Raw genomic sequence first — 15,018 nt, forward strand, 5'->3', positions numbered from 1 at the left:
GCCTCTATTGCACTTGATCCAGAACAATCCTGTTCTTTGTATGCTGGAGAGCCCAGAACTGGAGAGAGCACGCTGAAGACAGCACACATTTCCACCAGTGCTGAAGAGTGGGTAAGAAACATTTTGCTGACCCTTCTGGCTACACACTTGCTAATGTAGCCCAGGACATGGCTGACTTCTTTGTCATAAGGACATAATTCTGGCTTGTGTTCAAATTGCTATCTATCAGACCAGGACTTTTCTGCAGAGCTGTTTACAAGACTCCAAGCCTATACGGGTGTATGAAGTTACTCCAACACACAAGTCCTTGCATGTGCTCTTCTTGAACTTCATGAGCCTTCTGTAAGTCCATTTCTCAGCCTGTCCAGGTCTTTTTGAATGGAAGCCATCCAGAACATTAACTACTCCCTGCAGTTTTCTGTCAGCCACAAAGTTGCTTGGTGTGCACTTCATTCCTTCCTCCAGCTCATTAAGGAAGACTAAAAATATATTGTTCTCTGTTCTGAGCCCCATGGGGTGCCATTAGCCACCAGCTCTGGCTCTAAAGGAATTATAGACAGAGGCTGGTGGCTAAAGGAGGTGGTGACAGGTGCTCAGTGTAGAATTCTTCCCCACATTATAGTCCTTTGACTAAAAATGAATCATGGAGGAACTAAAGTGCTAACTTAGCCAATGTTGTTAGCTTAAATTTCAGTCTTCAGAATATCTCCTCCAAGGCCACTTGATAGAATATTTGGGTTTCTCATTTTCTTTAAAATTATAAATTACCCTTACAAAAATTAGCATCTCCTGCACGGTCTCTTGAAGACAGCACTAGAGGGTTAGTCTGACCCAGCAGGCCATTCCTTCTTTTCTAGTGTTGTCTAGAAAGTTTAGCAGGACAGTACCAGTAGCTGAGGGAGAAGCTGGGAATGTGTTGCCTCTCTGCTTCCACTGTTGCAGTGAACCAGTTAAAAGGCACAAGAGCAGCTCTTAGGAGAAGTGTACGAGGACTGCTGCCACCTCCAGAACACCAACCACCAGCCTCCTTATTGCTTCTCCCTTTTCAATATTACTTTCAACCCACCCTGGACATTAGGAGAAGATGAGAAACTGTGTGCCACAACTCACCTGACATTATCTATAAACCACCTTGCCCATGCTAGAGGAATCCCAGTCTCAAAGGTCCGGAGTAGGAGACCTTTGCAGGAATGGGACATAGCACGTGCAAAATTGAGTCATTTCACACGGGCACTATTTTTTAGCAGTTTAAAACTTCAGACTTGACTTGTGAGGAGCAGTAGCATAGTGTGGTTGGCTTACATGTGGTATAAGTCCCTCTTCAGTTATCTATCAGTGCTAATTTTCACCTTCCCTCTTTTTTTATATCTCTAGCATTCCCAGCCCAGGACCTGTAGTGTTACAGTACTAGAAGTTTGATGATATACATTATCTAATTATTAAGTTAATGATAGTGTGTGATGAAATCATTATGAGGCTCACTTACCCAAGGGCATATAGTAAATTAAGATATAAACATCTCTATAAGCATAACCATGATAATATTTTAATTTTGCTTAACAAATTCCATTTTCACCTAAACATGCATAACCATGATAATATTTTAATTTTGCTTAAAAAATTCAATTTTCACTTGAACGTAAAGTCTGTGCTTAGAGACTGGCATTCAGGTTTGTGTGGGGCTTTTTTCCCCTTTTTTCTGTGTGTAGATTCATGAAATTTTCATGTCACTAATATAAACCTAGTAAATTTGTTGTTAAAAAAGTTGTGCCTCTCCCCACAGACTTTTTTAACACAACTTTGTACAAAGAGTTTTTCTCAGAGGTGCAGAGAAGGTTGTCTGCAAAAGCTGACTTACTCAGTGTCCGCCAAATGAGGCAGAAGAGTAGAGTGAAGCAAATGAAGGCCCAGTTCCATTCATGGTTTTTCCCCACTGTAGACACTCCCATGAACACGAAAATCAGGGTTTCACTGATGCTGCTTAGCATCTTCATGAAATATTTTATTGTGGTATAAGAATTCTGGGAAACATTCTCCTCCACATATTTTTTCATTGTCACTGCACATGCTGTCATCCTGTATCAAGCAAAACATCAGAGATCAGCCACAACTCCTTCTTCTTTTCAGTTAAGGACAACATCAGCCATCATTACCAGCACTCTCCATCACCAGATTCTGACCTTCATCATAACAAGGAGCATTTTTTTTTTTTTTCAGTAACTTCAGCTATTTCATAGGATAGAAAAGCATCTTCATTCAGGTTTACAAATCTGTTTTACATACAGGATAAAGAAAGAAAACTAATCAACCTTCCTGACAAGGAATGGAGGGCATCACATTCCAGTTCAAAGTCCATTTTATCCTGAATGCTTAACATGGAGCCACCAAGCACCAAATATTTGTCTCAAACAGCAGGCAGGTTGGTTTTGTACCAGCCTACATGTGGATCAGTTAGAGAGACATAACCTGCCTCTTAGTGATATTCTCCCTTGAGGTGGTAGCAGCAGATCATGGTAGTCCCATGCCAGGGCCAAAGCTCCCATGGCTCCCCGGCAGCTGGCTGGCATATCAGCAGTGCCAGGGCAAGCTTCAGGACTCTCCAACCACAGCAGGAGAAAGTTCAATTAACCTACAAAGGCGTCCTTCTCCCTTTAGTTACCATGGCCATGGGGAATGTGCCTATAGAAGCAAAGGGATGTTTTCCACTTCTTCACTGCTAATGAAGACTAGAGCCTGCTTCAGAGGCATCAGCAGCCACCCAGCACAGATGCTGGTGACAATCACATGGAGGAGCAGTCTTTGATCAGCCCTATTGAAGGGGATTCCCTTTTCCCCTTTGCATTTCCATAGGTAATACACAGATTGAGTGCTATGCTAGTAACATATTCCATCACCTATCTAGTTTCTACTGATACGATTTTAGTCTTTCGGGGCTTCTTGTAATGATATTTTTCCAAACTTGTGAATTCAGAGAATTATGACTCTTTATTAAACAACCTTTCTCGAGTTTCTGCTCATTTAATTTCCGCTGAAGAAATCTCAAGGGTATCCTGGTGGAGCTGAGTCATTTAGCATGTCCAAGGACACTCCAAGACAAGGCCATTAGGCATTAATGATTAATACTGTTGACTTTCAGATACACATGCATAATAGACTTTCATGATCCAAGTGAAAAATGAATGAATCCTCAATAATTCAGAAAGGTGACAATAAGATCCTATCTCTAAAACAAGCAATAATTTCCTTAATGAAGCAGTAAGAATAATAAATCCCAATTATATTAACATTCTTATATTACTAATAATTTCAGAACTCTAACAAAAATAAGAAGTGAAAGAAATAAAGAGCTATGTAGTCTAGTGCAAGGAACAGGCAGGGAAGCAGTATTTTGGGCAGTGCAGGTAGGAGAGGGTCTATATGGTATTAGTGCTCACTGCATAGTAGATCTAATCCTGCTCAAAGAAAGTTGCCAGTCACCTCAATCTGAGCATACGTGTTGGATATACAAAACATAGCACAAAACTCATCTGCTTTGTCTAATTGTTCAAGATAATCTATATCCTGTCTAACTACTTATTTAATGTTTAAATATTCAAATACTGCTTCCCAGGGCCATCCTGCTTTGTTTTTACAAAGGCAATTCTGCTCTGAACCTGAACAACCTGGGCTTCTTCAGCCTGGAGAAGAGAAGGTTTCAGGAACACCTTATTTCAATCTTTTGACATTTAAAAGAAGCCTATAAGAAAGATGGGGACAAACTTTTTAGTCACACCTATTACAAAATGACAGGGGATAATGGTTTTAAACTAAAAGATTTAGGTAGATTTAGACTAGATATAAGGAAAAACTTTTTTACAATGAGAGTGGTGAAGCACTGGTACGTGTTGCCCAGAATGGAGGCAGATGTCCCACCTGTGAAAACATTCAAGGCCAGTTTGGACAGGGCTCTGAACAACCTGATCTAGCTGAAGGTGTCCCTGCACATTGCCAGGGCATTGGACTAGGTGGCCTTTAAATGTCCATTCCAACCCAAACCATTCTGTGATTCTGTGAAATCAGAGCTTCACAAGTTGAGGTGAGTACATGCAGCTGTCTGGTCATCAGCAGCCATATGCTTGTACTTGTTAAGTTTAAACTGGTTTTTCCTCTATAAAGGGAAACATTTTCTGGAATATGAGGTCCTCCAAGACCCATCATGAAAGCTCAGAGCCAGTACAGGCCATGCAAAGCTGCTGCTACCCACCAGCTGTGCGCTGAGCCTACGGCAGCCAGCAGCACCATCTGGGACATTTAGCAACATGAGGTTCCCATCTCTTTATGCTTTACCCTGCAGATGGGCTGTTTGGTGTGGTATCCTTGAAACTCACCTGACAGCAGTTTTCTCCTTAAGCCTCTCACTTCCATCCCTATTCCTTCTTTCCTCTTCCAGCTCCTTTCCTGCAGCCATCCTCTTTCCTTCCCACAATTCTCATCCTCTCTGAATTTACTCCAGTCAAGAACCTGCCAGCTTTCTTTCTGCATCAGATACCGACACCATCACATACTTTGAGGAACATGTCCCCAGCATTACAGCATTATCAAGCTATCCTGACCATAAAAAAATATGATTGTCAATATTCATATACATGGCTGTAAGTATGCAAGGGTAGGTGATGTTCTCTTTCGCCTGGTTTTGCCCCGTTTCAATCTCAGTGATGCTGTTCAAATGCAATGTAGTTCCATTAAATTGTGTTAGAGCTGAAGTTCACAAAGAATTCAGGTGTCCTTTCTTACGTTTTTCATACTCTTACGTCTCTCTTATAATCTGATTGTGAAACTGCTTAGAAATAAATGCAGATAAACTGCTGTATTATCAAATCATTCTCTTCTGCTGTTGATCTTATCAGAGATCACAGACAGATGGTGGCAGCACTGGCCACTTTACCCACAACTGGCAGTACTTTCACCAACGCTCCTTGGTAGCATACCTGTGCCTACACTGACTGTGGGTTTGCTTTTCCTAGTTACCACTGCATTTTACAGATATCTAAGAAGCTGTTCACTCCCTCTCTAAGACAGAGACTGTGTTGTACCAGCCTTGAGCAGACCACCAAAAAGCAATGCCACTTCCTCCAAGAGATCATCCAAAAAGCCGAAAGGAATACTCACGCCAAAATGCCAGAGATGTAAAGGGTTTCAGCAGACAAGTATGACAGGTAGCTGAACATGAAGACCAGCAGGGGTTCGATTGAAGAGACATTGTGGGTGAAACGAGTCATGAATGCTGAGACAAATCCAAATACGATGCCAAACAAGACTCCACCCAGCCCCACCACGAAGAAGCGAGCAAAGCCAGCAAAGATATCGATGGACTCAATTTCTTCATAACTGTGCATCTGGGTGAAGGCGATGAAGATGTTATATAAAACCTACATGTGAAAAGAAGGACAGAGCAGTCAGGCGTGCTTCTGAACCTGGCAGGTTTACTCATTTCGTAGGTGAAACACTGTGTGTGTCTGTGTCTTTGTATGCCTGAAATTGCTTTAGACATATCAGCAAAGTAACAATTGAAATCTCAGATTGTTCTTAACAAGTCCCAGAAGTAAGGGTCTGTTAAGTGTCCTGAAAAAGAGAAAAAAAAAAAGAAGGGTAAATGGCTGTGGAATAGAAGTAAATTACTATGGGACCACATGCCACTGAATAATAAAAAAATACTCTTTTTTTGTTTGTTTGTTTTCTGAAGGTAAATTTAATTTTTGGTCTTTGTATCAGAAGTTAAAAGCCCAGCCATGTACCTTAAAAGCCCCAGGCTCTACCCTCCACATTCTCCTTCTGACTCAGGATGGGGCAGGGCAGGGACTAAGAATCACCTATTTGATTTAAATCCCATTTAGGTTGTCTATAGGATCAGTAGACTGGACAAACTTCATTGAATGGACTCACAAATGTTACATGTTTTGCAATAGCACTTGATACATGGGAAGGGAAGGGAAGGGAAGGGAAGGGAAGGGAAGGGAAGGGAAGGGAAGGGAAGGGAAGGGAAGGGAAGGGAAGGGAAGGGAAGGGAAGGGAAGGGAAGGGAAGGGAAGGGAAGGGAAGGGAAGGGAAGGGAAGGGAAGGGAAGGGAAGGGAAGGGAAGGGAAGGGAAGGGAAGGGAAGGGAAGGGAAGGGAAGGGAAGGGAAGGGAAGGGAAGGGAAGGGAAGGGAAGGGAAGGGAAGGGAAGGGAAGGGAAGGGAAGGGAAGGGAAGGGGGTAGCCTCAGTTTCATATGGTCTCTAGACAGATAAATAAAGCTTCTCTATCATCATATATTTGGAGCTTGATGCCACTTAATCACCTCCCCAGAAAACAATCTCAAACTAAGAACCAAATACTGTGACACTCTAAATGTTCTAAAGACCCTGCACTTATACACATTTTGACTAGACATCTTGAAATTATGAAAATTAAAAGAAAATATTAGATTAGAAGATTGAATTGAATTCAAATTAAAATTTTATATAATGTATTCTATAATTTGGTCTTTAAAGAAAATGTCTTTAGAGCAGAAAACTTTACCATATTTCTATTATCAATAATTTCTATTCTGCAGAAACTGTTAATGAAAAATTTTAAGCATATTTCACTTTCATTCATCTTTTAGAAATTAATAGAAAATTTCCAGAGTAATGAGTGGTGTAGTATTAAAAAGACCTTAGAGGTTGCTGACAATCAGTTAATATTAAGTCCTGTCAGATCTGTTTACAGTGCATGTGTAACACATGAAAGTGACCTTTCAGTTTCAAAGAGAATTTGATAAACATCTAAAGACACTAGCTCTCCAAAGATGTTGCATTAAAGCATTAGTTCAAAAACAATAAATAGACCAAAGTAATTTGCATTTTATGGTTTTCTTTGGTCTTTCTTCTTCATCTAGTTAATTCCAGAAGGTTATTAAGAAGACTAAAGCAGGTATTTGCAGGTAGAAGAGTCAAGCTCATTAGGATAATAATTACTGCTCAGCTACTATCTAATCTTAAATTGCTGCTGGGGACATATAACCTTGAGCTGTCACACAGTCTGTTCTTCAGGAGGCTCACTGCTAATAGTTCTGGGAGACAGACAAAGCCAAACAAAATATTTCATTTAAGAAAATACCCAGAACTACTTTTTCCTAATGCCGGTGTATGAAATTTGGCTCTTCAGTAGCAGATAAGGAAAAGAGGGTTCATGTCTCCACAGTAAGCAAACCTCACCCTACCTACCTTATAGCTTTTAATTTCAGAGCCTGTTTTCTCTCTGTTTCCCTTTCTTGTAGACTTTGACCTCTTCCTAAGACTTGTCATTCTTTATAAATGAATCTATTGCTGACTTATGAAGAAAGAAAGTTATTCTCAGCAAATGACTTAACAAGAAATTCTTTTCTCTTTTTTAGTTCCTAAAGTGTCTATATGATTTAACTGACTTGGCATCAAAATGGAAGCTATGGAAATATGACATAATTTCCTTTTTTCTTTTGTAACATGCTTTGTGGGAGTAAATTGTTCTGTACCACAACATGCACTGTGTCATATAAGTAAGGCTCAGCTAAGTTACATTGCAGTGTTTATGTCAGTAAAAGGAATACTAGAATTCTTTTCATATTAGGAAAGCCTGAATCAGATTAGGAGGCTTTTGCTCACACAAAAAGAAGGGATGGATTGATAGTGGTGTCATGTAGCAAGTCTGAGAACGTCATGCTTTGGGTTGTTTGGAGAGGATTTTGTACCACTGGGCAGCTCTTGGAGCCAGGGAGAGGAAGAGAGAGCATGACACTGTTGCCACAGGGGACTCCGCAGGGGCTGCTCCATGCTCCAGGTGTCTCTGTACAATTACTGCACATACCACCCACATCAGAAGCACTGGAAGAAAAGATTCTCAACTGACTGCCTTAACCAGCAACACAGACTGTCTTGATAATTCTTTCTTACCATCCTGATAATTATTTCTGACCACTGTAGTTAGTTTTACTGTTAGCACAGTGGAACAGCTTTTACAGTGGGAGCAGAGAATATCTCCATCATCCTTCCTGGCACCCAAATCAGTGGTCAAATTCTTTCTCAGTGACATCAAAGAGGAAGTTTCAAGTCTCCTCAAATAAAAAAAATAATTTTACTTAGGTCTTCAACATGTATTAGATTTAACTGTTCTGCTGCATACAAAGAAGAGAGTGTTCCATTAGAGAATATAGTCTCAGCCACTCATTTTGAATACACCATGATATATAGGTGTTCTCAGTATTTCTAAAATCAAGCCTCAGAGACTAAGCAGTAAGGGAATATTCCATTTCCTGGTGCATACAGGTTCTCAGCTCCTGTTTAGAAACAAAATTATCTGTGTATATGTGGGAGCAGAGCTTCAGATACTTGAAGCACTTCACAGCAAAATCAGGGTATTCTACCTGAGTTCAGATTTGAATAAGATCTGCACTGGATTTACTACACTTTTTTGAACAGGGCTTTGAAACTCCACTAATGTATGATGAATCCTAGGTCCAGACCTGTTGCTGTCTGAACTATTCTGATGCTAGCAGTCCACTCAGAAGTAAGTGGGGAAAGAAGCAATTAACAGGATTTGGACCCCTCTTGTTCCATCCACGGATATGGCCCTACTGAGGGGAAAAGGTACCAATGTGTAAAAAGGGTAAATTACCCATTTTTCTCCCAGCCCCTCAAGGCAAAGTCCTAACTTCTAGATTATAATTCTAATTCTACAGTCTGTTATTTTGCAATTTTTTTTTAATATACCAGGATATTAAACTAAATATAGAAGACAGAGCTATTGTTTCCTCAAATGTAACACACAAGTTCAACAAAACTCATACCAGTTTTTCCTGCTGGGGAAAAAATGTTCAAGCTGATAAGCTGGCTGGAGAGAACCAGGGGATATTTGTATTAAAACAATAAAAAGATATGTATGCTTAATATATCTTGGTGATACTATCTTTTTTAAACACTTAGAGTAAATGAAACTGTTGAGAAAGAGAAGGAAATGGTAAGAGAAGACACCTGAGATAAATAGTTTTAAAGTCTTGAAAAAAAATAAGTGATATCAGAGAGGGGAAAGTCACCTACTGGGCTCCATTCAGGTGACAAATACTTCAGTGTTCTTAACCGTGAAGCCAGGTAGAGATTTTGAAAACTCAAATGCCCAGAAAGGGGATGAGTGGTGGTTGATGCAGAGATGCAATAGCAGGAGCTGACAAACTGATGGCAACACAGCTGCTCTGAGATGAGCCCCAAAGATGAGAGTGTGTGGGGCAATGGGAACTCTCAGTGGTGGACCCAACACATCCCTTTCATCTCATGAAAAAGAGGTATTACATTTTTGAGGTCCGTTTTTGAGGAAACCAAAAAGACAAGTGTAAGTAATAGATGCAGTGGGGATTTTTCTGTTACAACTGTAGCACCCATGTAGTTTGCATGAAAATTAAATTACACTTGTCCCTTAGTTCTACATCAGCCCTCTATCTCTGATCGCCAAGAAGAAGGATTTATGATCAATAGGCTGTGGCTGCAAGAAGTTAGTTTGTTCCTTTTTCTTCTCTCGATACTCATAAACTGCACCTCTCCCATGAAGCCTTTCAGCAGTGAACTCTGTACAGATTTTACAAGTCCGAGTTGGGCTGTACCTCATGTATAGCAGTATCTGAACAGTTTTTACGTGGTTTAGATTCCTGTGATTTAAATTCTGTAAAGATCTTATCTAGTGAAACTCCTGAACCTGCCATTAACTTGTACCACATGAGCAGTCCTGTTGGTTTCTGAGCAATAAACGTCCTGCTTGAAATTTCTTCCTTGAAAAACATATGTTTTAAATGTTCTTGTCACCTATGCTTACAGCTAGAATTTCAGGTTGCTCCAATTTTAGCAGAACTAATGAGATAGGGGGGAAAATATTAGCAAAAGGAGCTCTGTAAAACTCTTTACCTTTTAAAAAGAAAAAAACAACAACAAACAACAACAAAAATCCAATCAACCAAACAAAATCTCTCTTATTCATGAAACATTGTTTCTGGATATTTATGACAAGACAGCTAAAAAAGGCAAACATTTGTCAGATGTCAATTTTTTTACTGATAGATACAGTTGTGTGAAGTTATTAGTGGCATTTTGAATTCCTGACTAAGGTCTCTGGTGAAATTTCTAGAAAGGGCTGGAGGACAGAGTGTAGCCTCTAGAGGCTGTCTACATCTGGCTTGCCTTTTATTTTTTTCCAGAGGACTCTCTCAGGTATGTGAGAAAGCAGAGTCTCCTGTATTTCTACCCTTGCTGCCTTCAGTCTTTAAGCAGTACAATTTTTCATTTATTTGCTTGTACAATGTCAAGAACATTCCAAGGTCCTACACCGATCCTACCAGGAAAATCAGCTGTAGTTTATCCATTCATTTCAGTGAATGCAAGTGCACATCTCATACGTATGTTTCCCTCTTCTGGCAGCTCTAAAATACATGCTTTTGAAAGTGATAATAGAAGATGTAATTTTTGCATACATTAAAATCCCTTGTGTGTAATTGAGTGGAGTATTCATAAAATAAATAATGTATTAGGATCTCCTTTGAGCTGTTCTTGCCCTGTGCCCAGTAACCCTGCAAGCCACAAGAGTACAAAGAGAGGAAAACAAGGAGTGGAAAGAAACTCACCACAGTTATGCCATCATTTAGCAATGACTCTCCAAAGATCATCATGTAAAGCTGCTCATTAACGGAGGCTTCTTCAAAAACTACCAGAGCTGCCACGGGATCCACTGCTGAAATCATGCTCCCAAAGAGCAGGTTCTGCAGCAGGTTCAGGTCAGTCAGGCCGAAGGCTTCGATCTGGCAGACTCCATAGAGGGAGAGGCCAATACCAAAGGAGTTTAGCAGAGCTCCCAGAACAGACCACCAAAGAATGGATCCAAAGTTTTCAAAAAATGGTCGAGTTGGCATGAAATAACCCTCCTCCAGGACAATAGGGGGAAGGAGATACAGGAAGTAAATACTAGTGTTCATCACTGGTGGAGATTTGTGATGGGAAGCAAAGATGATTGCTCCTACTAGTGCTCCAATGGCAATCAGGATGCAGCTTTCAGGCATAAGTCTTGGTAATCGGTGATAGATATGGAAACCTTGAATAAAACATTCGGAGATTATTCAAGTTTAAATTACCTGATGTCACACAATTGTCTTGCCTCCATTTGAACACTTTGTCTTCAGCCAGGCAGGTTTTGCTCTAAGGATTATGAAGGTAAAAAAGGGCAGTGCTCTTCCTTTCAAAACTAAACATTCCCACACTTCTATCACTAAAGCAGGGCAAGAGTTTGACCCTGAATTTCTTCTTTTCCTGCTGCCCAGCTCCTGATTTCTGAGCAAGCATGTCTGAGCTTAAGCTTCACTTTTGGAAAGGCAGAAACCTCTTTGAAAAGATCCTCCACAATTTGGAAGGAAAATATTCTCCAAGAATCCTGACTTCCCACCTGCTACTGGCTCATCTAGTCACTATACAAGGAACTGTGTGATCATACCGTGAGTGAGAGGTGCCTGTACAACAAATGTCAGGATTTTTTTTAAATTTGAAAGAATAAGAATGAGGAAGACTAAGAAACCTTTAAATCCAATGTCAGTGACCCCATGCTTGAAGCTAGTTCAGATTTCATCTTGCAGCTCTAGAAGGTTCTGCCATGACTGTATTTCTGTGATCCTTGAATTATCAGTCTTCAAACACAAAGGAATATAAAAATATTTTTATGAAATTTTCAATGGTTTTTTAGGACACTATTTTTATATTTTTTTTAATCAAGAAGTATGTTAATATTATAAATCCACTCATTCGCCTTTTAATTTAAAAAATCATTTTCAAAGCTTCTGACAGAATAAGGGGATTGTTCTGCCTTTTAATATCTTGGAACTTTTTTCCACCCTTAAATCTTGAAATCCAGAAAGAAGATCATACCTGAATAAAACACTGAAAACTTTAACAGTTTGGAAATCTTCTTCCCTGGGTAACCAGATTGTTCTGACTAACTCTTTCATCTAATTATATTTGAAATTAACAGCTCTACACTTTTCATCAGAAATAATATTATTTGAAAACTCACAGTAACAGGTCCATCTGGGAGGCATCGCACAGCTCTTCTAAAGTATCTATTTCTTGTTCAAAACAAGAATATTGTGTAGATGTGCCATATGTCGAGTCCTATGCTTTTATGGATGAGAAATAAAGAACTTGGTCGATATGTTTACTGTTAACACACTCTCCTGATGCCATAACAAATTTTATTTGTGAAAATTTTGACTGTTATGTTATCAGTGAAGACATTTTTTGGAACTGGTTTGAGGGCATCAGCTATAATGAAACTGGCAAATTATGGTTAGTCGTAAAGATTTTTGTCAGCTGGGTGACTATGACATGAAAAACGTTTATCTTCAGGCCACCTCCAGAAAAACATCAGTCTCACCTATGAGTCTGTTCTAAAGAAATGTTTGAAAATCCTACAGAAAGATCAAAAGAAAAGGGAGATTTTATGTGTGCAACTCTTCGCATTATTACCATCTTCTTCGTTTATTTGATATTGCTGCATTACTTTTGAATGGTCAAAATAATTTAAGTCCAGTTATGAAAATGTGTAAGGTATGATGAGCTTTTTTGCCATGTTAATTGCAGTCCTTACTGTAATTACTGCTCCATGAATTGTCTTTCCCCATTCAGATACCCACATGGAGCTCTAATAGAAGCTAGATGCATTGGTATGTATTCAAAAGGTACTTAGCCTGCATCTCTGATGATCCACACCCTCAGAGACTCTCAGTCTCTCTCCTCTGGTATTACTTTTCACACAAACTTGAAAGAGCAAATATGTAAAACAAAGACTCAGAGGGAAATGTTTCCTCTTATTCACACAAAGGAAGAATTCTTTACACTTTCTCCTCAAAATTCAATACACTTGAACTCTCAGTCTGGTGTAACTGATTTCTGCAGCTGTGTCAGGTTGCAAATTCCAGCATCTTGTGATGTATAAGGACTAGAAAAATGAGTGGACAGCACTGTGTCAGGGAGATCTGTTGCTACTTACTACTCACAACCCAAGAGACGTGAAGGTTAGAGGTCATACGTTAACTTAAGTAGGATGGAATCATTTTAAGGTGGAATTTTGGTATTGCCATGGTAATGAACACAGTTGTTCTTTTGAGAACAGACACTGTAAAATCAATCCCAGCTACAAAATGAATGAAAGTTACTTGGTTACATTGTACTTTTTTGACTTCTTTCCAAGATAGGAGGACCCGAGACCCCATTTTCTACTTACCTATTTTTGCAAAAGAGGCAAGGAGGATCCAAAGGGTAACTTCATAGGGAATTTGCACATAGTCATAGTCCAGCGTGAAAACATGTAGCCTTGTGTCTTGTGAGGAGCCAACAGCACCACTGGAATCAGGTTCATAGTGAGGCAAGGACCTCTTTCCCAAGCTGGGCTCATCCACATAAGCAGAAGCAGAGCAGGATACCACACTCAACAGCAACAGAAGCAGGTTGGAAAGCTTTGCATGTGCAAGCATGGTAGAGCCCATATTGGGCTGTGACGACTTTATTACAGATTTAGCATATAGTGGGTGCACGAAGGTGTGCTACTGTCCCTTCTGCTGATTCACGCTGCCCATAGCCACAGCCGCTTCTTTCTCAGGGCTCTTTCATTTGCCTGTTAGAGGTCATTATATAGTCCTAACGTGCCTGTCCCATTCCTTGTGTTACAAACGGATCTGGAGCTGCATGAAGATACTGGTTGTGCAGGTTCCTCTGACCCAGAAAATCCTTGGCCACAGCATCACCCAGTTGAGGAATAAAAAATCCTTTCCCACTGCATTATTTATCCAGCCTCTCTGATTTTTCCACTTTCCAAAAAAAAAAAAAAAAAACCAAAACAAACCAACAAAACCAAAAACCCAAACAAAACAAAACAAAAAACTTTCGATGCTCACCGTTCAGGCAGCAAGCGGAGCACGAGGGAACAGCATCAGCTGGGAGAGGTGGTGGCAGCCTGGGCAGACAGAAAAACCTGCTTCGTGCCTGCCTCTCTGTCCCTCGCTCCCTGGCTGCCTCCCCTGCTCAACTGGCACCTCGGGCACCACACTTGGCACTACTCACTGGTCCTGTAGCACCTGGTAACAAAACTGGTCGGTGTGTAAATAGACTGTGCAGGGCTCGCGGTAGGGACATCTGGTGGGGGACTGCGCAAATTACAGCCTCGTTTGGAGAGGGCCTCCCTCTCTTAAACGTGTATGTAATTCAGCAGGTAGCAACAACGTAAAGAGGAAGGTCTGAGTCACACCACCTAGCTAAAACTGGATCTTGAGTTTTCCTGTATTTGGAATTTATTTTGCTCATACCAGTAAGGTATTTACTGGGCAGACACATTATACTCATCCAACTGCTTTTCAGGATCATTTTTTTAAAAGGTTAGGATATTAAGGATAACAGGGTATACAAACATAGTGCTGTTGATTAGAAGCTTCTAAAGCCTGTGTTACTTACATTAGAACTGAGTGTATTTAATTTACTGACAAATTATTCAAAATACTCAAATTCAGTAATGATTTGATTGTGTTAGAAGACAGTGCAGATAGTGCAGATGGTGAGAATAGATGTGATACCCTGAAACAACTAGTTCTGAGAACCCTGCAACCACACTGTGTGTGCTTGGGAGGGGATTCCTTCAGACCAACTGATCTCACAGACTGAGTGTCCCTTCATGGATGGAGAGTATCTTCCACTTGACTTTCTGTTGAAGGGATCCAGTGTGTGCAACTGTGATGCTCTATAATGCAAAACAAAAGGCAATATGTAGTGACAGCTGGGAAATTTGCATCAAAATTGTGATGATCTGAACCGAATCTCCAATACAGGTGCAGCTGCAATGTCAACATTTTCTGTGGTACACTCAGTGATGGCCTTTGATGTTCTGCTTCTACATGAAGAGCTATCTTCCATCAGCCTCACAGCACCGTCAGTCCTCCCACAAAAGCTTTGAACCCAATATAGCATCAGG

General features: G+C 40.3%; 1 protein-coding gene across 2 annotated transcripts in view; it reads right to left on the minus strand.

Annotated features, from left to right (window-relative positions):
- The window catches only part of SLC9A4 (solute carrier family 9 member A4), a 34,867-nt gene extending 21,116 nt beyond the window's left edge, over positions 1–13,751 (minus strand). For both annotated transcript variants that reach the window (XM_069005448.1, XM_069005442.1), the window contains exons 1-4: positions 13,282–13,751; positions 10,640–11,103; positions 5,149–5,408; positions 1,859–2,076 (exon numbers count right to left, since the gene is read on the minus strand). In XM_069005448.1, coding sequence (XP_068861549.1) covers positions 1,859–2,076; positions 5,149–5,408; positions 10,640–11,103; positions 13,282–13,543 — 1,204 coding nt within the window. In that variant the 5' untranslated portion in view covers positions 13,544–13,751. The remainder of the gene's footprint in view (positions 1–1,858; positions 2,077–5,148; positions 5,409–10,639; positions 11,104–13,281) is intronic.
- Between the last annotated feature and the right edge of the window lie 1,267 nt (positions 13,752–15,018).

This window comes from Aphelocoma coerulescens, chromosome 1 (assembly GCF_041296385.1).
Source record: "Aphelocoma coerulescens isolate FSJ_1873_10779 chromosome 1, UR_Acoe_1.0, whole genome shotgun sequence".
Lineage (NCBI taxonomy): Eukaryota > Metazoa > Chordata > Aves > Passeriformes > Corvidae > Aphelocoma > Aphelocoma coerulescens.